Source organism: Rhagoletis pomonella, unplaced genomic scaffold, assembly GCF_013731165.1.
Source record: "Rhagoletis pomonella isolate Grant_MI unplaced genomic scaffold, Rhpom_1.0 Rhpom_scaffold_00004, whole genome shotgun sequence".
NCBI lineage: Eukaryota > Metazoa > Arthropoda > Insecta > Diptera > Tephritidae > Rhagoletis > Rhagoletis pomonella.
The window spans coordinates 48,340,889-48,368,551 of record NW_023458558.1 but is presented as its reverse complement, the minus strand read 5'-3'; the positions used below and the strand labels follow the sequence as shown (position 1 = coordinate 48,368,551).

Below are 27,663 nucleotides of genomic sequence, written 5' to 3'. Positions count from 1 at the left end.
ATATTTTAAGTTACCATTAATGAAGTAGTCATATACATAAAGCATATGTCAAAAAATAGACGTTTTTAGTAATCAATGTTATTGAAGCTCGGCAAAAATATCACTGAAAATGCCCCGTTCAAAAATATAATTGATCCTTCAAAGATTTTGGCCTTCAAAGTTTTTTTGATTTATACATACCTTCACTAATTTTGGAAATACTCCCCTTAGTTTGTTGTTTTTATATTATGAATCTAAAGCTCTCAAAAAGTGGTGAGGACTTTGATAATGGTGGGCTTTGTTTACAAACAAAGAAGTTATAATTCTTTTCTAAATCCAGCTATACCCATTACTTAGCATTTGCTAACTTTTATGCTTCGATAAATAATAACTTAAGTCTTTTAAGTCCTTTCGTCATTCAAATACGCTGTATCGGTACCGACTGTCAAAAATATGTCGAAGATCCAAGCCAATTCCGTTCTTCGTTTTTATGTTTACTTCGAGTTTTTTGATAAACTAATATTTTTGGCGCGTTTCCAAATTTAGATAAATTTTTCAATTAACTCTGATGAATATAGAATTAATTTGCAATTTTTGGGCACATTTGAAATGCATTTCTGTTTTAAATAAATTAAATATTATATTACATCACGATTTGTTTGTTGCTGTATAGATTGTTCAGCTTAAAATTTACACTTTCAATGAATTATTGGTTATGGATTTCTGATTCAAGCTAAGCAAGGTAGAAACCCACTCAACTATTCGAATTTTTTTCCCAACTGAGTTACAACAGGCCAAGTGTACCAACATTTTTCGATGGTTAAGCTATTTTCATACAAATTATTTTAAATGCAGATCATGAAAGGTTCAATAAAAAAAAAAATATAAAATGTAAACCTCCATGGAAGTATTTAAAATATTACAACTTTTTTGTATGTAAGTAGAGGCTAATACTTTTTAGCAAAGACCTTATAATTCAAATAAAAAATGGATTGTAAGGACCAATATTATTGCCTCGTCGCCGTAAACATTAAAAAATCATAAGTGCTCAAATAAACTTCAAACTTCTTTTCGTGATACGTCCTAATGTATTGTCGTATTATATTTAGTTTGCAAAAGGAAAATTGACACATATACATTTTGTATATTGCTTCATATAAATATGTATGAGCATTAGTGTCAACCAACACAGCCCCATTTTTGCACAACCTATACGCTTAGTCATATTAAAAGTGTGTAGGTACATACATATCCATACATACATACAAATGTAAACATTATTTCATTCTGATGTCTGCGTTGGCGAATGAGCAACTCATATTGACTTCGCTACGCATCACTCATACGACATGGCGAACTGTGTCAACATCTGCACAAATGGAGACAATAATAAATGTACATAAAGACATATATGTACATATACATATGTGTACGTACATTAGCTCTGTTTCTTATTGTACCAACAACAAAGTAAAAACAAATTATAAGAAAAATAATAATGCATACATATATTGGTGACATTACCGACAGTGAAGTCGATAGATCTGTACAAAAAACAGCGACAGAAGCATAGAAGAAAAATAAAATAAACGGAAGGTAAAATAGAATAGACACAAAGCAATGAGCCACATAAAAATCTGGAACAATGTCAGAGAAAATCAGCTGCGCTGCCTTAGCAACAAATAATTGAGTGCATGCGTACTATTTAAATATGTGTGCGAGTGTGTAGCGTGGCTTTTTCGTTGTCACTTCCATTGAGTAATTCTGCGCAGCAACGACGCAAGCGGGTGCAAAGTGGCAGCATTTGTGCATAAATTTGCTTAGACAATTTTTGAATTTCTTCATTTGCTTTCCGCTCTTGTCTTATACATACATATACTATGTACATACATATATATGTATGTATACCAATGAAGTTTATGTTCCTCCTTGAAAATGTAAATAGTTTTTTAAAGCATACATTTTTAATTGGCTGCATAAAGTTATGCACTGATGCATCCGGGACTCAATTATAAAAGGAGCTAGTGCATTTCTTTCCGAATGTTTATATTAAAAAAAAATGTTTCTTAATTACATAAATAGAAAGTATAAATGGGTACCAAAACCGCTAACGTACATTAAAGTCAATCAAGCCATAGGACGAATAGCAGCACTTCATTAACAGTGGAACACCAAATACAAAATGTTAAGGATTTTATAATAGCAACTGGGCTGAAAGCTTACAGATCCATTAGGAGAAGTTAGGAGAAACCACTAGCCCTACTGGGTTCAATATAGGATTGTGCAGCAATATTGTATGGATCACCTCCATTTGGAAAATACGCCCTGCACTGGGCTTGAAAGCTCCCGATAACATAGAGCAGGAATTTATGAACCCAGAGCTAGGATATCTGGGCCAATGGAAAAGCATATTTCCTGCAGAGGTATACACCATCACTCTGTGTTTGGAAATAATTCAGTGACAGCCAGGCGACACTTAAAGAACTTTCTTCATTTGAGGAAACTTCAGGTATATAGTCTTCGAGTGCTCAGAAAAAATTTCAGTCCCTTGCAAACTACAATGGTACCAGGCTACAAGGGAATAGCGTAAAATTAGATAGCGGAGAGAATAGCCAAGGCAGCTACTGTTGGAATGTTTTTTTTTAAATCCGAAAAAAAGAGAATTAAATGTATGAAGATTTCAAGTTAAAAGATTACAAACAAATATTTGCGTACATCAGCCAGTGGTGAAAAGTGATTTCAGATAACTAAAATGTTAACTTCAAATACCAAAGACCAACGTACATATATGTATATGTTTGTAAGCATACTCATATATATTTAGTTCATCTCTAAATGTCAATACTTAGACATATTTTATGGTCTCTTCTGTTTGAGTCAACCTACCCTTTTCGTATTACCCGTCTACATATGTACATACATATATTGCACATACAGGACCAGATTAAAGCGTGAGAAGACTAGCCTGCGGCCCAGGGCCCACATATTCAGGAGCCCTCAAACGATGAAATTTACTGAATTTTATCGGAAAGCAACGGCCAGCACATGCCCCAAAGCTGTCGATTTTTCCGTATTTTCGATTTTTGTATTTTTCATGCCTTCGACAACGCAATGGGACATTTTGAGTATTCAATTATCGGCCTTGGAAACATGTGAAGCTTCTAAAATGTATGTGACACGCTCTGGTTATGTCGTGCTGATGCTACAAAAGCTTTGAAAGTTGGACTCTTTCCCGTCACCGAAGCGTTTATATCAATTTGAGATGACAATGAACAGAGAGATAATGTGAGAAATCAAGCTCGTGGTCTTACAAGCAAAATATGATTTTATGGAATCCTTTAATCTACTTTTCATAAAGATTCATTTCAACCAATTTTCAATAGAAAAATTTATCAACTTTTTTCTTTTGTTTAAATATGGTAATACATACCATGCTTGTTTACCATGTGACAATATCAAATGTTATGGCAACCCTATCTCATTTGACAGACACTTGACACTTATCCTTGCGCGTTGTTGCACTTGACACTTGGCACTTAAGTTTGCACGTTTTTTTTTTTTGTTTAATTTCCGAAGCGTTGAACCGAACCGCCGCTTTGACAAACCAATCCAAAAGTGCGAAAATGGTTTGAGCCGCCGAACCGAACCGACCAAGTTTTTCATCCCGTTCACGTCTCCATTATTATTATTCATTGCTGTAGAGTCTCTACATTTCCTTCGGACATTGAGCCTTCGCTCAAGTTAATGCAGCCCTGTGTACATACATACACACACATGTACATTAGACTGCATTAGCAAAATAATTTGCGGGTTTCCCGCCGGCATTACAAAATCTATTATATTTCATAACTTCCACCAAAATACATATTTTGGAAAAATGTTAAGATCTACGTGAGCTGGGCCGATTTGAAAATACCTTCAATAATGGAGTTTTTAATGAATAGTTTCTTAACGGATTTTTTGAAAAAAGTCCCCTTAGATCACAAACCAGATTAAGCTTAAAAATCTGCAAATCTGCTTTTTTGTTTACTTTTTTCAAAAATTGGTATAAGAAAAATGTGAATTACTTGGCCAAAACTATACGGATTTAGAGTTATGAGGTATCATTGCTATCTCGCCGTTTATAGTTCTTCGCAAAAAAACTCATTCACGGCCAAATTATGTTTTTCACAATAATTAACACATCTTAGTTTAACTTGGAATGGCGCACGTTCATCTTACGTTTCCCTTTCATACCTTGAATGAGTTTATTCGCAAAGGAAGAAAGAAGGTGAGATCCTTCCAGTGATACCTCATAAGTCTGAAGCGGCAAAGTTTTGGCTGAGTTATTCATGTTTTCTTAAACTAATCTTTGAAAAAATTTCGAAAAAAGCATCAAAAGTCTCACTATTAAGACTCCGTTGAAATCTTTTTTAAACATTTTCATGCACGTTTTTTAGACCACACAACTGAGATTTTTTTTTTTCAAAAAATACTTAAAAAACTACTTTATTCATAAATAACTAAATTTTTAAAGGTATTTTCAAATTAGCCCCGGTCACGTAAATCTTAATATTAATCTTAAACAGTGCTGACTTTTTTTTGTATGGTGAGTGATGCAGTCTAATGTACATATGTGCCTACTAAATACTTATCACATCTTATTATAACTTTTTTCCATTTCTTTTTACTCCCTGCACTTTATCTCAATCTCTACCACTTCCGTTCTTTAATATTCTAGCCATGATTTGCTATTTAAACAGAAAACACTAGGAAATTTTATTAGTTTTTTCTCTGCGAAAATAAAGAAAGACTCGATAACTGTGAACGTTCACGCCAAGTATATAACCAAAGGAAAGCTGTTGAGTGGTAAATCTGAGAACAGAAGAACAGCGGAAATATATACATATATGCTTTGTTGTCACTTTTTTATATTGATGAGGTCGGCAAGTAGCTGCTGTTGCTTAAGTGCAAGTAGCTTACACATACATGCATACATACATATATACATTTGTTCACAATAAACTACGTTACGTTACGTGCTCTAACAGCTATTGAGAAAAAATGAAAGCAGAGCTAAATTAAAGCAAAAAGCTTTAAAGTTCTTTACAAGTGAATTCTCTTCATCCCCAACATTATCCTGAAAATCCTGAAAATCCTAAAAACGATAGCCACAAAATGAATGCCGTTTTCTTTTATACCAACAAAGTATACCTTCTCATTGCCCTCTTCGCACAAATACTGAGGAGAGGGCAACGAAGAGGCAACATTTTTTTTGTAGAAAAGAAAACACCATAACATTGAGTTTCATAGGACATTCATACATACATATGTAGGCATGTAAGTATGAGCTTGTTCCAAATTTTTGTTTTTATTTTTGTATTTTTATTTCTTCTTTTGGTTTCAAACTTAGATCAGCTACTTTATTTTGTGATTATGGTAATTTATTATTTTTAACAATCTGTGTGACTTTTTAGTAGACAAACGCTGCATATAGCGGTCACCATATATTTTCAATGGAATTTCATTTAGGATTCCTCTTGAATATTCGACCATATTAAATGTTTGACTTAACTTAACTGATGCGTCTTTACATACGTACATATGTATATGTACAAATATGTGTGCACAATACCAATACGGACAATTTAAACGCGCTAATTCGGTAAACACAACAGCTCATGAAAGGAATGTAACAACAAATCCGAGCTGGGCAAGTATGTAAGCGATGTAGCGCAAAATTGCTCAAACCAAATTAAGCAACAGTTGTTGGACCTTTTTTAGAACTTTTGTGGCGTTTGTCTGAAAGTTTCTTTTTTGATTATTTGGGTCTTTTGGATCTTTGATTGCTGTTTTTATTTGGCTCTTTGATCCTTGTCGCACCTCAATGGTTATTTTAGGGTTGCAAAGGAAGATATTATAAATAAGTACTTGAGTAACATGGGAAATGGGTTTGCAATTTTTTTTTTGTAGTTTTATTTTCGTAAATCAAATTTACATAAGTAAATTATTTTTTGGCTATGACTTTTTTTTCAACTAAAGTTTTTTCAGCATAACTGCAGTGGCGGGTAAACAAATAGGGACAAGTTTTGGTAATTTTTCTTTTGATGATTTAATGTTTGTGTTATATAAATGTAATTTTTTTAAAAAAGTATTTGTAGTTCAAAATACATTGAAGTAAAAATTGTTTGTCTAAACATCTAAACAGATGAGAAACCTAGCCACCGTTACACCAATATTATGGCTAAGTATGTTCGAAAAAAGACAAACGAATAAAAAAGTTTTTAAGTAAAGTAAAGCAGAAAAAATTGTATGGGAAACTGTCTGATTGAAAAGGTTTACCACATAAAAACCAACATTAATCGCCGAAGGCAAACAAGTCACATTCGAAAAACGTAGACATCTGTATATTGCCCCGTCTGAGTGCGTGGCGAACAATTTCATTTATTTCGCAAAAGTTACTCATACGCAGTGGCATGAACTCAATCAAAAGTGCATGAGCCGAACAGAATGGAGTATTTCTTTTTTTGTTAAATATTCTCCACTTTTTCATCGCGCAAAGCGGCAATAAAACCCAACAGTGATTTCAAAGCAATCAACAGTTTGCCAATCAGACACACCAATGCGACAGTTGCGGCAGCAAACAAAAAAATAAACAGAGAGAACCAAACAACAATCAAAGTACGTACTGCATTCTGCTTTATAAGCGCTCAGGGATTTGTAGGAAAAGGAGCAAACAAGTACATAACTCATGCGCTGCCTTTGACTGTGGCGAGCGACAAGCAGCTCCAGAGTTTATTAACCCTAGTAGTGAAAGCAGATTTGAGCGTCTGTCGAAGAAAGGAGAAACTTGACCAACGCGCTAGGCGGTGATTAAATCTGTGTGACAGACGCAAATGGATAACAGCAATAAATTTGATGACAGTAAAGCGTTAGGGCACATACGGCACAGGACGTACAACAAACAAAGTACACAAGAGGCGTTGCATAAAATAGCAATGTCCAAGAATGATAGAATACATCGGGAGCAATGGTGTACGCTTGGATACACCGGGGCGGGTTTGAGCACACATTTGAATTAGTAACTGACCACAAGTCGGTTGGCCGTTTGTCGGTGTTGACATGAATAATTCATGTAAACATTACAAGCGGACGTACATACATACATACATACATATGGGGGCGATTCACGTCAAATGTCCTAGGCGCGCTGAGCGGGGCAAAGCAAGCTACTTTTAGACTATGATTTCTTTAAATTTTTGTACGGGCTATCCGATGGTGCTATGCATTTTCAAAAATTTTCCCCATTTTCATGGTAAAATTTTGAAACAAAAATTTATTTGTACTTTTTCTCAATGATTGCCATTTTTAATATTGCTTTAAGTCCTCTCAATCGAAAGATCAGGGCTCGGAACGTAACATACGATATCGCGTCGTAAGCGCTTAATTTTAAGGATAACAATTAAAGTATTTTCAATCAAGCAGCTATAATTACAATTAGAGTGATCGTAATGCAGAAAATTTTTGTGGTTATAATTACAGTACTGGTAATCCTAAGTAATCAAAATGTAATCGTAATTATAAACTGCCAGCTCACTTATTACAAACAAAACTAATGAATTTCAAACTTTTTTTTAAGAATAAAGACTTTTTTTCAATAAAAAAATTGTGTTATGAAGTTTGAAAAAAAACTGTGTTTTTTGCGAAAGTTTCAGATTCAAAAATCAAGTAGTTCTAAAGTTATAACAACATAATGGCGACGTGCACGTCTAGCTATTTAGCGCGCTCTAAATTTCTTTATAATCCCGAAAAATAAAGAAAAACGTCATTTTTTATTAATCATTTCTATGTAAAAAAACCTGTTCTTTCCAAAAACGATTTAAACAATTACCATCATTGGGGAAAATTACAAATAGATTTTCTTTTAAAATTTTCACCACGAAAATGTGAAATTTTTTTAAAACGCAACCCGTACAAAAATTTATAGAAATCATAGTTTTTTGAATTTTGTTTCCCATTTTTCGCCTGCTTCCCAGCAAGTCGAAATGTAGCATGTTTTGCACCGCTCAGCGCGCTTGGTACATTTGAGGGGTTTTCCCCCTATGCTTATGAGACGATGTGAGCATATTATATACACACACATATATGCGCGGTTTATTTTGAAAGTGGCGTAAGTCACCTCACAGCTCTTGTGCTTAAACTACGGGCTAATTGTAATCAAATGCATTTGCAAATCATTCTATCGGCATAAACTAATGAAAAAACCTTTTGCCATTGGTTGATGAAATTGAACGATAACCGGCACGTTCAGATAAAAATAACCCATCGTTTAAGCAAAAGACGTATGAAGTGACTTATGCCACTTTCAAAATAAACGACTCATACATATGTTCATGTAAATATTGTGAGTGGTTGGTGTGTACAAGTATGTTCATTTGTACGCATTTGTGAAATACTCATCTATTTTGCGGTTATGAAATGAATTAACTGCAAATGGTAGGCGATTTATTAGCTTGTTTGGGGTGGAACAACCAAAAACTAATTTACACTTAACTTAGGCTGTAACGACGACAAACAATTTGGCTGTAGGGTACTCGTATCTAACGGTGGGTGAAATCATCTTTGTAAACAGTGAAATGTGGTAGACGTTTTAGTGAAGGACTCTGAATTTAACAATGCCAATACTTAGCTTATTAAAGTGACTTCAAGTTGTTTCTTGAGTTAAAATTTTTAATTATACTGTAAAGAAAATCTCAAGTTTTGAAATTACACAAAAAAACGCCGACACACCCAAACTTAGTTTTGGGTCGTAGATTATGGCCCTGTATACCGTTTTCCTAGATCAGGTAATTTTCGCAAGATATCTTCATTTTAAGTTTGCATTGTGAATGACAAAAATAACGCAAACTTTAGCAGGCGAAAAATGCTACAGCTGCTTTTGATAACATGACAACCCATAGCGCAATATTATTTAATTTTTTTTTGTCATCTAAAACTTGTGAACTCCCATATTTTTCATGCCAACGTGGACCCCGTCGAGTCTCACAAGGATCTCTGGGAATCAGTGATTTAGAGTACGTTGAGCTTTTTCTGTTAGGAAATGTGCTTTAAAAGTAAGTATACCAACTAATTTCGATTCGACTGGGATGTTACGATACCGTCAATGAATTTTTAAAAAACGTTTTATTTAAAACTTTTGTTTTCTGGAAACTTTGATAGAATATCTTTCCAAAAAAAAAAAATGAGCCCTACAAAAGTTGTTCATTAACATTTGTTGCGAAATACTCCACAATGCATAATCACGGTTTGAATTCCACATATAAATGAATGTTGCATTTTTACCCACTGTGAAGTAAATTGGTTTAGGTTGGAGTAAAATTTTTATGTAGAATAATTAAATATTATAATTGGCTTAAGTTTTAAACAATACAATAATTTCTGTACAATTATGCATAGTTATACATATATGCATAAAAATTTACTGCAAATTCCAATTTTCGTTTTATGTAACGCGTCAGGCGGCTTAATAATTGGATTAAATATCTTTTCAGAGATATACATAAGATACATACCAGGAATGGCCTAAAATGCAAACTGTTTTATTACCTTAGCTCGAAATTAAATAGTTTTTTATGCTACCTCATACGTATGTACGTATGTATGTAGTTTCAGAGAAATACATACCACGAATGGCATAAAATGCAAACTGTTCTATTACATTAGTTTGTTTTTAATGCTGCCTCATACGTATGTACGTATGACTAGTTTTCACTATGTCATATTTGACGCCAAAATTTGTCGGCCAAAAACAGGTAAATAGCCGATTTAGCAGCGCATGTACATGACCAAAGACCTATCCTGATCGAAACCAATCGATATACCATATTTTTCATCCCATTTGAAAATATATTTTCACTTATATGACGACAAAAGCCACTGAATTGGACATAGTGAAAATAAGCCTTAAGAGGAATAGTTGCAAGGCTTAGTACTTAAGGACCATGACGAAATATGAAAAATTATAGCTTTATCCGGGTTTTTACGATACATATGTAAGTCACCTGCTTTACTATATAACGATTACTTAACTGATAACAAAAAACAAGTTATAAGAAGAATCCTGAAAAGTTCCGAAAAAACTCCCTTTAGTTTGGTGTTGATGTTTTGTTATTTTATTGACCTTTTCAATAACTGAAAAAATGTGGCAGAATTATAAGATTATTTTTTACGACAACGATACGAATATTTCTTACGAAAACTTAAGAGAGTATATCGAATTATTTAAATAGAATTTCAATTGTTTTATCCCTAAAAACGTATAGTGCTTACTATATATCGATAGCTGAGTGGAATATCAACCTATCTCGGCAGCCAGTTCGAAAACGCCCTATCTCAGAAAACTTTTCAACAACGCCCTATTTCACAATTTGGCTGAAGAACGCCCTATTTTGGAATTTGATTTTAAAACGCCCTATCTCAGAATTCGGTTCAAAAACGCCCTATCTCAGCACATTTTCAATGTATTTTTATTTGAGATAGAGCGTTCTTCAAACAAATTCTGAAAAAGGGCGTTTTCGAACTGGCTGCCGAGATAGATCGGTCTTCCATTCAGGTGTCGATATGAATTGATCAAACTTTTATTACGTTTTCTCACAAAATTAAAATTTTGAAATAATTAAACTTAAATATTATTGCGACATGCATTTTATCACCTACATACTCGTACATACAAACTCGTATAATAAATAAGTGCATGTGACTTAATGGTTAAACTCACTTTTCATGTTCACAGCCATTGTTGAACTGGTATTTAGTTACTCACATCTGCATGCAAAGCTCGTCGTAATCCTGTTCAAGTCAATAATTCGATTTGATATCCACAGTGCATGAGGATGGGCTTGAGTAGTGCTTTGCCAAAAAGTAGGCGCGACCATTTTTACACAGCGAAAAATTATCACATTAAATGGTTACCAAACATTCTCTAAATTTTTTTATTTTGCTATAATTGTGATGCCCTTTGAATTGACTTGATTTCCTAATGAGCTGGTGCTTTGATATTTAAGAAAGACTTGTTGAAAAGAAAAAATTATAGCAGCGAACTTTTAGTGCAGATTACTTCTATTTGACGTGTTCATTATGGATCCACAGTCCTTCCCCTAAACTTCATATGGGAATATTCCGCCAACTTCGTATTCTAAGTTTTTTTGGGATTTGCAAGTTTATTTTGCATTTTTCGTAAAAAATAGTTGTACACAAATTTGTAGAGAATTTAATTTTAATTTAATTTTCCACATTTTTTATATATAAGCTTTAAAAATATAATTTTTTATTGTTAATAATTAGCAAAAAGTGCGAAAAATTTTTCCATGCTCACGGTTTTCGCCATTTTTCAACAATTTCCGTTGAAAATACGTAGCATATTCAAATGCCTAACTACACATGTCATGTTGCAGAAACACCTTTTACTAATTTAAAATATGCTCTCCGTCGATAAATTTATATTTTCTTAAAAGAGCGCTAAAAGTGACCCCCACTTACTATTTTATGTTGTGTAAGAATTTTATAGCTGCATCGATTAACAATAGTTATTCGAAGAGAATGTAAACGGTCATCTTTAAAGCCGTTTTATCCGGAATTTTGATTTTTTTAATTATGGCACTCTTGCAGAAAGTGTAAGATGTGTACATATGTATACATATACATAAGCATGTTTTTATGTGCGAACGACCACGTTTTGATTTATTACTTATTTGTTTAAACGCATTAACGTCTAAACGTATCGAATATTTATGACTCAATCTGTCATATGCGCTTATAAAATATCGCCTTCAACATTGAGCGCCAACTTCAGCACTACGAAATTTCAGTGTAGAAATGCACTTCAAATTGCAATTTCGCAAATGCATAGCACAACGCTATGCGCGCCAAGTATTTTCTCCCAAAATTTAATAGTGAAAATTTAATTTCGCTCGAAAACAACATCACAGCCACATTTGAAGGCAGTTGGTGGTGGCTAACGATGTGCGCGGTGTACATACATATGTACGCGATTCGGCCGAGTGGGGAGAACGGCAGGTGGACAGCCAAACTTTCAGGCAGGAAATCAGACGGATGTAACGATGGCGAATTTAAAGATATGCATGCCTATGTTATGTGTACATATTCACTATATATGTATGTATGTACATACATACCTATATGCGCATGTACATATGTAGATGCCTACATACATACCTACATACGTATGTAGAAAGCCAACACGTTTGTCGCGAGCGCAATTTTCCATTTTCCCCCACTTGCATATTTTATCTACCAGACTATTTTACGGTACGAGCATTAAATAGTTGTATGTGTGTGCGAGTGAGGTTTTGGTATGCATAGTACGAGTATGTATAGTATAACGGCTGGGTGCATTTTGTGAGAATTCAACTTGTGTATACATACATATTTACTTGTGCTCTACACATGTCATAGTATTATTTGCTCAGTGCTTTTGTGCATAAAACAAACATAAAATAAAGAAACAAACAATATAGACACATAAACACAATGGCCAAAATGCCCAAACAATGTGTGGCAATTGGCAATTGGTGTGGGGTAGCAAAATAACGCCAACGGTCGCGGCGTCCCGTTGGTGGTATAGACCATAAAGACCGTACTGTGTGGCCCATTGTGTGGCCGCCAGCGAGCAGTGTTACGTGGTAATCGTTTATTTGAATGACAGTTAAATGTTTTATGCTAAAATTAACGATTTACTTGCGCTTTGTTCATAGCCAAATAGTCTGCATATGTGCATATGTATATAGATAGGTATGTAAATATGTACTTACTTATGTATATGGAATTTCTATGCACAACGGGTTTATATTCACATTATCGTGTGCAGCGTACCCGAAGGCACACTTTTGCATATTTTCAAACTAAACCACAAGGGAGCATACTAAGTGTATATTGCATTAAAGCTCATAGTTAAGTGCATAAACAGGCGAAAGATATTCGTTTGTTATACTAGGTTCACATATAAGTAGATTATCCTCACTTTCGAGCTTAACACCCTAATCTGTAATTAGAACAAGAGATTAGCCATATAAAATTGGTCCCTTGTTAATCTGTAATTATTAAATAATCTCAGATTTAACCGATAACTTTTCGGTGTCCATCCTAGTTTTATCGATTGTTTTTGCGAAAAAGAGGAGAAATGACAAATGTACAAGTAAACCAAAAAGGGACGCTAGCAAGGAAAAGAGGTTAGTAAAGGTATTTTTAAAAAAATGTTAAGGTTATATATATTTATATTGCTTATTATAGCAGAAAAACGTGATCACGGTGGCACAGAGAAGAAACATAACTTTTCCTTGAGATGTGAGAATAACAAGCACAACAAATTTGACGGCTAATAATCTGGGATTTGCCTGTGTAAACGGGGTGATTAAAAAACGAGCTTTGATTAAGAAAATATTGATATGTGAACATACCTTAAGATAAGGTACTTTTTACTTATGAAAAGCAAGGCTGATTTTCCAACCAATCGAGCCATTGTATTTGTGGCCTTCGAAGGAAGTTGTGCATATGTAAGGTTAAAGGATAATAAAAAGGAAGCAAGTTGTGTTCCTTTTTCTCCTAAATTGGGAAGTTTGACTTCTTAAAAGATATGTATTTAGGATCACATTGGTTCCAAAAAAAAAAATGGAAAGCCCTAATTTAAATCACTTAGTTGCTATGCATGACAGCACAGAAGTCGATTGGAGAGAAGTACGGAACTTTAATAGAAGTCCCTCCTCAACAAAAAATCGCAAACATGCGAGGGTATCAGCACCCTTTAGTTTACCTTAGGAGTCATGGTTCAGTCCATTTGACTAGACGGTGTTAACCATAGAAGAAGTCGCGAATTTAAACTCGCTATCATTAGCAGGTGGGGAAATAGACTCGCACCATCCTCTGTGTGGCAGCGTATGAGGTGAGCCACCTTTCAAGTAGCTATCTCAAAATAATATGTACATATGTATGTATTCAAGTCAAGCAAAACTGAGCTAAATTCCAACTTACTCAGGTCCCACATCATCAGGAGTACTGGCCGCAACTTTTTCTATTGTAGCGATACACAGATCTTTGACTAGAGTGTGCTGGAACAACTCTATTAGATAGTTATAAGACACCGATAGTCCTTGCGGTAGAACAAGAAAAATGATGAACTACAGAAAAGAGTTAGGAAATTATTTAAGCTGGCTATATATTCCTATATATACATATATGAAAAAAAAATATCAGAAGAGCCACATCAATAAAAATTACTTAATTTATCCATAAAGACTAAAGAGACAAGAAAACGCTGAAGGCATTCGTCTACATATTATCCTGGCTATCCCAACATTTTGTGAGACCCGGCCATAACAGATTACACATATGAGGAAGGTGTTAACGATATTGCAAGCTTACTTAAAGCGACCAGACTGGAATGGGTTTAAAATCGTCCGAGACATTTTTAGTATCTGGGGTTTGATGGTATATTCCATCTGATTTCGGGGCTGATTGATATAAATAAGTGCTATGGTGTTCGATTATTCGCCTTTTTTACAAGTCCGGTTTTCGAGTTAATCGAAAAATTGAGATTAAGAAAAAAGCGAATAAACCGGTTTTATTTTCCATAGATCTCTTACAGTGGAAACTCTCAAGAAGTCAGGACCAAAAATAAAATTAAACTATTAACAGTAAAGATAGACTTTATTTTGAAAAGAGCAAGGTAAAATAAGTTCAACGATTTTTTAGATCAAAAGTAAAGCAAATTAAAATCAGTTAAAAATTCATATTGCATTTTTTCTGACTTTTTTCGAATTTGAATAGTGCTCTTGCCGCCGCAGCCGAGTGCTTAGAGGTGCATACTGGCCCTCGGTAGGCCCATGGTAAAATTTTTGGGCTCAGCAACATTTCAAAAAAAGTTTTTTTTTTCAAATAGCGGTCGCCCATCGGCCGACAATAGCAAACCTCCGAATATACTTCTGCCATAAAAAAGCATCTTCAGAGGTGGAGTAAAAGTGAAGATCTCAACATCAGGAAGCATATCACGAATTGAAGGAGATGCTCGGCCAAACACGCATAAAACGTTTAACTGGCCAACATACCTTTATCGGGATCAAATATGATATACTGTTCATCCCCAAATACCTTAGGGCACTTCGTAAAACGCAAAATTTTTATTGAGAGGTCAAGATTTGTGTGAAATGAAAAAACCGGTTTGTTCGATAAAAAAAAACGGTTTATTCGTTATTCGAAAAGTAATGATTTCAAAAAAACCGACTACTGTATATGTATATATTAAAAAAAAAAAATGGTGGAAACCGTTTTGGAAAAACCGAGTCAATACCCCTACTTAGTACATACATATAGTATATGTATTTAATAATTGTATGAGATTTAATTACACACGCCTTCAAATCTAGAGTATTTTTGGAAGAATTTTTATTTTCTTGCAGAACGTATTTAGTCACCTTTTTACATTTTCCATCATCTACAGTCGGATCTTAAGGTATGGTGTAGCGATATTTTTGTATCAAGGAGGCAATTTTTTCAAAGCTCATTGAACTCAAGTAACCGGTTTTAGAACTTTCCCACCGGATCTAAATTCTTATCACCCTAACCTGTCGCTCTAATGTTGTTAAATTAGGGCCCACCATTAAAATTTTGCTAAGGTAGCATTTCAATTAGTAGAACTATTTAAATTTGTGTTGCCTAGGTCAATAAAATTTTTTTTTTTTGAAATTGCGTTGCAAACATACTTTAGACTTAGGGGTGTACCGCGAACTTTTTTTGATTTAACCCAAGTTAGAAAAGAAAGTGTAAATTTTTTCAACACTAATCCATTAACAGACGAAATAAGGAGCTCTGTAAAATACAATGAGGTTGTTCACGCCTGCTTGGTTATCAGGTTATGTGGTTATGGGGTTATATTTCTTATTCAGTTTACAACAATAAAATATACTACACAATAATAATTTTTTAAGCAGTTAACCTGATAATCCGGCAAGTGTGAACAACCCCATTGCTAATTAAAGTATGATGAGGGACATTTGTATGTATGTATGTATGTATGTATGAGCATACATATGCAGCAGCGAGTGAAGGCAATAAAATGCAAACTGAATTTTCACCAAACTAATGAAGATGAGATTGTGCAAAGTGTTTTATTTCATTAGCACGTTGCTGATTGTATGCAACTGAAATGAGTTTTTGCATCTTGAATGCAAAGGCAGTCTACAATTTGGATAGTTAAACAATAGAAGTGCAGAAGATGCATGTCTGCAAAATACTCTCATACTCTTATTTATGTATGCATGTACATATGGCAGTAAGAAGTCATGTGCAAATGCAAATGCCTAAATTGGTTTGCTTGCAACCTTACCGCAAATGCCATATGAGCACGTCCGTGCACTTAAATGACTGCTTGTAAAAACGTTACTTATGAAGAGAATAATTGGGTTGGGAACAAAACCAGAAATCGATGCACATATGTATGCCCAAACATCCCAGCAGTGAAAAGCCAAACCAATCAGAGAAAATACCAGTTCATTAACTAGTATGTGCTAAGGCAATGGTCCACAACTTCGAAGAACTTGAGCGGTCAGCGACATCTGCCCTCTAATTGGCAAAATCAAACTTAAAATTTGTTTTTCTAACAAATTTCGGCTGTGGCGTCGCGTGAAGACTACCGGTTCTGGGGCTGAGATCGCAGGTTCGAGTTCGCTTGGAGGTGGTTAGGTTTTTTAAAATTAAATCAATGTAAGTCAATATGATTATTTCAATAATAAATAATAATAAATAATAAATTTTAATAACTAATTTCATAGCAGAAAAACATGCATATGCGAAGAAATACTTGTGCCATAAAGCAAGAAATTATTAAAAATATTTTTTTTTATAAAAATTAAAAATTACAATAGAAACCCTAAATAAAAAAAAAAACAAAAAATAAAAATAAAAGAGTACGAAAAACATTCCCTGCGCCAGGGATTGAACCGCGGACCTCACAAATACCACGCCAGTGTTCTGCTCTGTCGGCCATTGCGACTGTTGGAGCGCCGCGAACAAAATGGCATGGCGATGAATTGGCTGATGATGTTACTAGTATTTCTACTAGTAGATGCTGATGCATAGCCTGACAATTGACATCTCGTAGGACATGGCCATGTTAAAAATACCAGTGGTTAACATTGCAAAAGGATGTAACGTGAACTAGTTTGGCTTAAAAACAAACTGGTAGCATTCTAGTTCACAACTAAATAGTAGCTTTCCCTGCAGGGATACTACCTATCGCATAAATGCATACGTATATGAATGTATGTACATATGTATGTGCTTTGACCGCCAAATCAATCGACCTATGGTCAGTCAAATGGTAGAAAGCAGCCAGTGAATGCAATATACATACATACATACATACTATCCACCTGCAGTCATGGATTTCTTTCTTTTGTACGCCACAATGCAAGGCCATGGTGACAATGAGCAAGGTACGAGTTCTTCGTATTCTACTTACGACTAACCAACAACCACTAACCACATTCAAGCTTTTTTAGCCCACTTTTGGGGGACTGCGGATATTGATTTCAAGGCACAATTCAATTTCCCTCGACATTCGCGGAATTTTATGGTTTCGTTTAATGCAATGCATACACACAAACGTACATACATATATGTGTACCCGTATATATAAGAGTACATAAATGTGTGCATACGCATTTACATATACTTGTACACAATCCAGTATTTTTTTTTTTGCATGCCTATAAATCCGAGCTAGATCATATCCACTTTTATCTACATATATTACTTACGTATGTATGTGAGTATATATAGTATGCACGTAGAGAACTTCATATGCATATATGTATGACCTTTATAAACGGTAAGCTCTGAAAACACAAGCACCTCTGCATTCATGAAACTTTTTTTTATAAACTTCGTTAAACTGCGCTGGATGCAGCTATTTAAGTATCACCTGCATTCATACTTGTCAAGCATATTTAAGTCATTGCATTTGATGTTTTTTAATAAATTTTTATACTCACATATGTACATAGTTGCATGAAAAGTATGTATGTCATTAAGTATAGTTATATGAGAAAAGTTAGAACCTTTGGACATAAATTGACAGTATACAAGTAAACCCTTGACATTCGCATTTTTCTTACTCTGCTTCATGTTGGTTGGTAAGTTCATACTATACGTAAGGTGGCCTTTATTTCAAACCCTCGCTCTCACCTCCTAGAAATACGCGAATAGGCTAGAAACTACGAAATATAAAATTTTAAACGAATTGATAAAATTTTGGAGGTGACTTATAGCGTACCGTGTACTTTTTGGGACTCTGAGCGCTTGAATCTATAACTTTTGAGCTGGATGCGGTTTTCTGCAAGTATGGTGGATCATTTTAATAGTATTAAAATGTTCGTATTTTTTTTTCGGTTCCACTAGAAGTGTACATATATCTGTCCTTGCATCTTTTTGTTGTTAAATGCGTTAAGTTATTCAGCTGAAGTATGAGTCACGAAATTGTTTTACCCTACAAAAGGAAATGTGCATATCTTACTTATTGCGATCTTATTGCACAAATAACAGTGCAATAGAAAGACTTCCTCCGTGATGGAAACAAAGTCAACCCAATATTTGAAAAATTCAAGATCCGCGATAATTCGGTACCCATTGAAGCAGATTAGAGTCACCTACAATTTTCATTGAAGACAATGATGTATCATGGAATTGGGGTTTTATACAAAAAAAAAAAACACAAAAAATGGGCCGCCCTCTTATGATAAAATGTTCGAAATAAAATACGTAAATACATAAAACTTTTAATATTTAACTATTTTCTATTCAGTAATGATATTCCCCTACTTTAAATAATTCTTATTGGCCTTACGCAGCGGAATATGAGCTATGTTATGAAACCTGGAAAATAATTGAATTATAAACAGTTAAGTATATTTATATGTACATATGTAATATTTCGACGATAGAAAAGATCTCAAAGAGCATGCCTGTTAAAGTTTCCCCAAGTTGATATTTTTTTTTTTTTAATGGACCAAGATTTTACTAAGCGCTTCCATCAATCGGAGCCTGTGATTTATGCAGGCTTAAATAGATTCATTATCAGTAGATTATTGCACCCTCATAGTTAAAATAAATAGCCTCAATGGTTCAAACACTTTTGTACTTACTCAGTTTCATTATTTTCGTAGACCAACTCTCCCTGCACTGGCTCGTAATCTTTGCCCGCCTTCCCAGTTCCATCCTCCGTCCAATATGGTATGATCACCTTACCACGTGCGCCCGAATAACGCTGCACCTTCAGGTCATATGTGCCAATGGATTCTGCAAACTCGTGTGTCTTTTGATTAAAGGCGAAAATGCCAGCATGATCGTCGTCAAGTATCATGACAGTAGCTACTTTTGGTACCGCCAAAATTGCCGGATCTGACGGATTACTTAAACGCACATAAAAATGTTCATCTTGCTCGAATACGTCATCATCAATAACTTCGATCTTGAAACGTTGCTCATCGACACCCGGCGGAAAAGTGAGCACACCCTTTTTGCCAATATAATCGCTACCGGCCTCGGCGGAACCGTCTTCCGTTTGATATTCAACCGTCGTATAACCGGATAGATTACCGCGTCGCACGACGCGCAACTCAAATTCGCCACAACTCTCCATGACAGTGTAGTGGCCGGGCTCGAAGCAGATGCGTACCGTCGTATCATCTTCTTCGGCCTCCACTTCGACGCGCTGCAGCTGTGCTTTCACCTCGTTCAGATCGGTGAGAGCACGCTCCTGCACTTTGCGCATTATATTACCGCTGCCCATCATCTTACGAGTGGCTTGTATGCGATAGAAAGCGCGCGATTTGGGGCCTCGATTGATCAATTGCTCCTGAGCCATCATTTCTAATTGCTCCAGATCGCTTTGTGGGTACTTCTTGCGCAGTTCTTTCAGCGTTGAAATGTATTCACGTCGCGCATCCTCGAAGTCCTTCATTTCTTCGTTCTCTGCCAGTTCCTTAATACTTTCATGACGATTCATCTCGAGTACGGCGTCGCCCTCAGCGCTCACAATAACGCCCCGCTTATTCATGCGGTAATTCTTGTCAAGATATTTATAAATCAACAAACGTCTGTCGGCTATATAAGCCGTCAGCACGGTAGTGGGGAAGAAAATGAATGTTAACAAACCCTCCCATACTTCGACACGGCCTGGCGAAATTTGTGCCAAAATTAAATACAGCCATACGTAGGCGAATAGCGACCATGCGGCCGTCACAATGAATACCCGCAAATGTTTGATCTTTCGTACCTGCCCGTTCGGTATGACCGCAATACAAATGGCGATAATCACAAATAGGTTATAAGCGGCCGAGCCGACTATTGTACCCGGACCTAAGTCACCAGCCTCGAAGCCCTTTTGAAACATTTCGATAACGGACAGAAGAATCTCCGGCGCACTGGAACCCAACGCCATTAGCGTCAAATTAGCTACGGTCTCATTCCAGACGCGCACCACGACAACCTGTGTTTCGCCGCCCTTCTTCTTGATAACTACCTCCTTCTCCTTGGACGTGATCACTTCAATCGCCGCCATAAAACGATCTGACACAATTGAAACGCCAATGAACAAATACGTCATCGCTAGGAAGTACACAAGGCCCCGCGCAACGCGATCACCGGTACTCACATTGTCGATTGGCATCCAAGCTTTAAGCAGCAGACCGTCTTTGCATTGCAATGAACTGCCACTGTGCTGCGACAAGGCGGTGACATTATCGCCCTCATTAGAATTGGCCTCCGAAACGCCAGCGTTATCATCATCACCATCATTGCCGCCAACATTGGCATCATTTTGAATATCATTCGGAGTGTCACCGCCAACGCCCTTGCCTCCTCCACCACCACTACCGGCACTGCCGGCTTCAGCAACAGCACTTACGTCCGAGTTCGCCTCCTCTTTGTTCGTATTACGAGTCACCTTATCATCGGGTTTGTTGTCAACGGCAGCCAAATTGTTTGATGTGCCGTTGTTGGGCGACTCTGCGCCTTGGACAAGTCTGAGCGTTGTTGTGCACACCAAGAGCAGACAAAAGATCGCGATCAGCGTACGATCACGGCTGTGTTTTCTACTCATGATAAAAGAACCCATTCTGAAGTATATTATCTCTATAGATTTCTTTTCCTGAAGTACGCTGCTTTCTTCTATGGACCGTTTATGCGACAGTGGAATTCGCCATGCGGTTGCTTTGAGCAGCGCGCTTTAAAGTAAAGTAATTCTTAAGTCTGTTGTTGTTGTTTTGACAACAACACCAACTTTCAAAACGGCGGTGGTACCAGATGCAGCTGTATTGTGCTCTTGTCGCTACGTCTATTTCGTTGGCTCTGGTGTGTCTCGTAAACTGGACGGTTACTCGGGCGTTCGCAAGTGTCTGTATGTTAATGTGTGGGTGGTTGCAGGCGTGTTGGGCAATATATGCTGTGCTCGCTTAAGTTGATAACTGCTGTGCTACTCCTATCCTAGTTGTGTGATTTGAGCTGAAGCTGTGTAGTGAGTTCGTTTGCTATTTGATGTGGTTTTTCTTTTATTTTATACAGTTGGATGCTTTCTACATTCTGTGCTTGTATGATGCCTTTCAGCTTTCTGTGAGTTTACCAATAAAAGCTTTTCCTTTGAGATATCTCGGGCCTTTGGTTTTTTGTTGTTTTTAATGATGAGGTCTTTACTAGGAAGCTCGTGCTTTGTTATGAATATATGTATGTTTTAAAATATTTTGCGTACTAGCGCCCAAAGTAGACGCTTACTATTAATTATTGATTAACTGATTACTGTGACTTTAACTACGCATTTTACAGAGATATGAGCTAATTTATTTAATTGGTAAGAGGATTTTTTTTTTTTGCTTTTTGAGTTTTGCTTCAAGCTGCTGCTACTTATGTAACTATGTATATTTTGTTGTCTAATAAAGCATGTGCGCTTCACTGTGTGGACCTAATCGCTCTACTGTGCGAGGTGTGCTGCACTAAACTGGGAAGCGGCATGTTGTTTGGTTGTGTATTGCATCATTGACTGCTATTAGAATAGCTGCGTTGTACGAATTCGATTTTTATATGAAATACCTATGTATTTAATAATGAGAGATTTGAAACAAAGCTGACTTTATTAGTTAGGTTTCGAATGCGCAATCCCGTTTTAAGACTTATTTATGTATTCATAAATTCACATAGCAAATGTGGGCGTGAGTTGTGGTTGGAAGTTTGATTTGCAGACGTTCTGAAAGAAAAGAAAACGAGAGCTTATAAGTAATTTTTTTTTATATTAGGAGCATGTATTATGATTCATAGTTTTAGTATTTGAATGCCATGTTTCGCCTTTTATTTTATTAAATTACTACATAATAAATAGGTTAGGCTCTCGCTACGTGTAAAATTTGCCGTAACCAAGCAAAAATTTGTAGCCAGCAGAAAATCTGTAATTGTGCCTTGTAAGTACAAATTAACCTTTCTATACTAGTTTAGGGCTCTTGCACGACCATTTCGCGACAAGTTCGGGATTACTTTGGGACCACTTCAACCACCTCTTCAAGAACATCTCCGCTAGTCGACGAGTATTTGAGGACCGTTTTGGGGATACATACAAAGTTCTGAATCATTTCGAGACTAGCTAGGATTATTTTAAGAATATTTTGGGACTAGTTCAGGACCATTTGACGACTTTTTCGAAGGATCGCACTCGTATCTTAAATTAGCAGGTAAATTGTGTCTCCTATTTTTTTCAAAAAATAAACATGAAGAAATAATAATAATCCATATTTTTTGCTCAAAATAATAAAAGTCAAAAGTTTTCATACGTTCTCTGGTTTATATGATGTCACTCCCCTTCTCTTTTCGGTACACTGAATATATGTATTTGCCTTTATTCGCATGCCAATCGATTATTATTTCCTGTCTATAAACAATTTCCTTTATAATTACTTAATTATTACATGACAGAGAAAGTCTAAACAAAAATTACAAGTAAGCAACAACAAATGGAATTCGCAGCGGCAAAGAATCGAAACTGAAATGAACTTATCGTTTTTATTGTTTACTTATCGCAATTATAAGCTAATTCAACGATGTATGTTCATATGTATGTTTGTATGTATGTATAAATATGTTTGTATATACATATGTATGTAAACAATTATAGAGCATAAACACATCACCTTTTCACAGTATGCATATATTTGTATGTATGTATATTTGAAAATATGTTTATATACACATAAGTATATTTGTTTATCCGCTTGTTGGCCGTCTATCCAAAACAAAAATAGAGCATAGTAAAAAGGTAATAAAAGCGATGTAAATAAAAGCAGCTTGTCTGCATGTAAAAAGCACAAAACCTTATAGCATCTGCCTATGGATATATGAATGTGTATATGTTTGTGGCCACAAGTAATAATCGCCCAAGTCGAAACTCAAACATTCGAAAAAAATTAATTTATTTATTTATAAATTTTTCTTAAAAAAAATTGGAAAATGTATCTACATAGTGAGGAAATGAATAATGGAACACCTTAACGCTTATTACAACGTGCGGCAAAAACCAAAAAATTTTAAAACACACTAAAAATCAATAAATTCACAAAACTAGGAGCTAAATATAGTAAAACGGCGTTTTTAGTTTTTCTCTCTGACATCAGGATTTTTTTTAACGGACTTTGAAATTTCTAGGATATGATTACATAACTAAAATTATTTAAAAGATTTGGTGCATTGTAGAATAACAATATCAATTAAACGGAAAAAAATCTGTGGAATTGAAAAAAATTTAATTTTTTGGTGCACCAGGACGAATAAGTTTTGAGAGTGTCCTTTTAAAACTTTATCCTTGAATATCCTTGGAAATTATCAATATTTATTTTTGATAAAAATATACGTCAAGGATTAACCACATTCTTGAATTTCGTCCTTCTAGCTTTATTAGTTTTATATACAAAAAAAATGTACACTTATCTTTATAAGAAATGAAGATACTGGAATCATTACACTGTACAACACTCGGCTGTATATTAGACCAAACCATTTTTTTTTTAAGAGATTGAGTCATAGGTAAAAAGTAAAAGAAAATCGAGATATGGGCTTGCAAGTTCGAAATAGGACCTTTGGTAAATAATTATATTTTATTATTATATGTAAATAACTAAAAAACTAAAAATATAGCCGTAGTCAACGTTTTGCTATTATTTAAATGGTATATAACTTCTTTTGTGCAAACTTATATTACAGGTGCCATAAGGGGTCAAAGGTCGGGTCTTCAAAAAAATAAAATCCTTATATTTTAAAAAATTTTGAACTGATTTAAAAAAATGGGTATCGTTGTAAACGCTATTGAACCTCCTTTTTTCTGATGTGCATATTAGTATACTTTGTATGTAGAGATTTAAAAAAAAATTTTAAGGAAAAAATACCTTTTTTATAAAAAAAAATTTAACAAAAAATTACTTGCCGATTTTTAAAAAATTGATATCGTTGCAACCACAATCAAACCTTCTTTCTGCTGATATGTATATTTGTATACTTCGTAGATAAAAATTTGAGAATAAAGATTTTGAAAGAAAAAATACCTTTTTTTTTATAAAAATAAAAAATTACTAACCGACTTTTAAATATTTGGTATCGTTGTAAAGGCTATTAAAGGCCACATCTTCTGGTATGCATATTTGTATTCTTCACATATAAAAAATTGAGAATAAACACTTAAAAGAAAAAATACCTTCTTTTATAAAAAAAAATATTTAAAAAAAAATAAAAATACAAAAAGATTTTTTAAAAAGTTAGTATCGTTGTAGATAACACCAGGAAACGTATACTTTCTTAAACCCAAAACTTTCTATTCATATACATATGTACAAAAAAAAATTAAATTCAAAATATTTTTCCTCTATTAATTTAAATCGTACATCTTCGTTCTTTTAGAGCGCATACATGGTTCCATAATAATGATTGCTGGATCTTCATTTATTAATATTGTTACTATCAATATCTTATAAAGAGAAGTGTAAAATTTTTTTATCTAAAAGTAATAAAACTAGAAGGACGAAATTCGAGGATATGGTAGTTGACATATTAGTCCTTGACATATATTTTTTCAAAAATAAATATTGCAAATTTCTAAGGATATTCAAGGATAAAGATTAAAAGGACATTTTTAATACTTATTCGTCCTGGTGCACACAAAAACTATTTTTTTTTCTATTCTGCAGGTTTTTTTTTTAATTGATGCCAATATTGTTATTCTTCAATGCACCGAATCTTTTGAATAATTTTTTTGATTCAATCATATTCTAGATATTTCAAAGTCTTTTAAAAAAAATTCTGACGTCAGAGAAAAAAAGTAAGAACGCAATTTTACTACATTTGGCCCCAGTTTTGTGAATATATGGATTTTTCGTGTGTAAAATTGACTGTCTCACGGTGTTATAAAAATGTAACCTAAGAAATCTAAGTAGTTATCAAATGCAATTGAAGCCATTTAAAAACAGTTAATTACACTACACAATCTTGTACTAGTTAAAAGGTTTAAACTGCCCATTCTTCTGCAAACCCTTCTAGAGTCACCATTCAAATTTTTTATGCACATAAAGTCCATTATATACACCAATAAAAATTTGGAGATTTTTTCGCCAAAAAAAACGCTATTTTTCCTGGATTTGCGTGCTTTTTCAAATTAAAAACTTTGCCACACTGCCTTTTGTTCGACTCTTCCTCTTATTCTTGTTGAGTTGGTCTGTGCTCTCTCATTCTGGTATTTAGTGACGTCACGCCCGGTTGCTGCTATCAGCTCAATTGGCGCAATCTTGTCCTCTATCTTTCTTGGCTTTTGCTACGTTGCCAATCCGGCACTGCATAACCTGCACACGAGTGCAAGAATAGAACATGCACTTGCGCTGGGCAAAGAACTAAATTTAGAAATCTAACATTTGTTGTTGTTTACATATCTCATTTATTAGATTTTTCTTTTGCTCAGCTGAGATTCTTCTTCGGCGTCCATTCACATACATACATAGTACTTATATGTGACCAAAATAATGATGGTGTCAATGTGCCAAATATTCTGTGGAGATGAGTAAAACAAACACGCCCCATGGTATTTGTTTTTAAGTTTTTTTCTTCTGAAAATCTGTGCATAGCTCTAAAAACAACTTATGTACTTATTTTACGTGTACTTTTTAGGGACAATTTAAGTAACAAAATAGCTATCTTGTATTTGGATTTAGAGTGGTAAGAGGTGGATACTACCACTCGGGAGGACCCAGCTTCAACACCAAACTAGCAAACTCCGCAGTTTATTTCTACCATGAAAGGGTTCTCAAAAAAAAAAAAAAAACGATTCCCATTCCTCGGTGGCGTTTAGTAGGCCTCTTCATTTGTGTTATAAACTTACACCAAAAATTTCAGGAAATATTCGGCCTGTTGCTTAAATAATGCGTGAATGCTAAACATACGAGGGCAATTTGAAAAGTCACTGGCTTTTTAAATAAAATATATATTTTTCAACAAAAAGAAGCGTCTTCTTTATTTATTTATTTATTTCCGTGATGGCCTCTTCATTCGCTGGAGGCTAAATCTGGTGAATATGGTGAATGAGGTAGGAGTTTGTACTGCATGAATGTTCGGTGTCACCTGCGCTTGTGGATTTTGATGGATTTTTTTACGCAAAAACGAAATTCACTTTTTTCCATTTTCGTTAAAATTCACGAGGTTGCCGTCTTTCAATGGCCGTCAAACAAACAAAATGCCGCAGCTTTCTCAAAATTGTACAGTAGTCTATTAATCGACGACAGTTGATGGGAGTAGTTTTGCACTTAAAGTTATGGCGATGAAAATTCAAAAAGTCACTGGCTTTTCAAATTGCCCTCGTACATACATTTTGTTTTGTGAATTTATAGGTGCCCCCGATATGTAGTACATATGCACCTCTCAAATAGGGCGACTGTTAGATGGCGGAGGCGACGCTATATGTAACTACTACATACATATTACTGCTACTGCTGCCGTTTGCTCACGTATCTGCACTTAGAGTGCTGTTGAGGGCCCGATGTGGCTGAGTGTCAAATGGCCTAACGTGCCGTGTGGGGAATATTGATAAATCGGCACTGCATACATACATATGCACATAATATCTACGCCACATTGACGCTTCCGCACAAACGCGTGTGACTGAGGAATGTGCAAGGTGTTCAACGAACGCTTGGGGCGTAAACAATGTGGCGTAATATGGCGATACGTATAAATGGAGCAAAAGTTAGCACTGTTGGGGTGTAAGTTTGGACTTCTTCTTCTTGGAAGTAATTTTTTTTTCAAATTTAACAGGAGAGAATAAAAAAATTCTAAAATCGTTTTCTTTTAATATTTATTTTGCAAAAATTTTAATACAATCTTTTGTGAATTCCATGCGAATTGAATCTACTTCATCAATATTTTGTATTTGTATTTCTTTGGAACAAAATCTCTTTACATATGGAGTAGGATGCGTTAGAAAAAAAAAACAAGTTGTATATTCGAAAAATATGAATAAGTTTTTATAAAAAGTGGACTTAGCCGCTTTTCTCTATAAGATAGCTATATAACCCATGTATATTATGTATCTAAAAATAAAAAATTCTGCTATGTAGATATAAATAT

At 34.9% G+C, this 27,663-nt stretch overlaps 1 protein-coding gene and 1 long non-coding RNA gene across 2 annotated transcripts in view; both read right to left on the bottom strand.

Moving 5' to 3' along the window:
• The window catches only part of LOC118737684 (sodium/calcium exchanger 3), a 102,186-nt gene extending 80,009 nt beyond the window's left edge, over positions 1-22,177 (bottom strand). The window contains exon 1 of the mRNA XM_036468378.1: positions 19,170-22,177. Coding sequence (XP_036324271.1) covers positions 19,170-21,142 — 1,973 coding nt within the window. The 5' untranslated portion in view covers positions 21,143-22,177. The remainder of the gene's footprint in view (positions 1-19,169) is intronic.
• A 32-nt stretch (positions 22,178-22,209) lies between these two features.
• Positions 22,210-27,663, bottom strand: part of LOC118737683 — a 37,261-nt gene continuing 31,807 nt past the window's right edge. The window contains exon 3 of the long non-coding RNA XR_004992832.1: positions 22,210-22,264. This is a non-coding gene — a long non-coding RNA (uncharacterized LOC118737683). The remainder of the gene's footprint in view (positions 22,265-27,663) is intronic.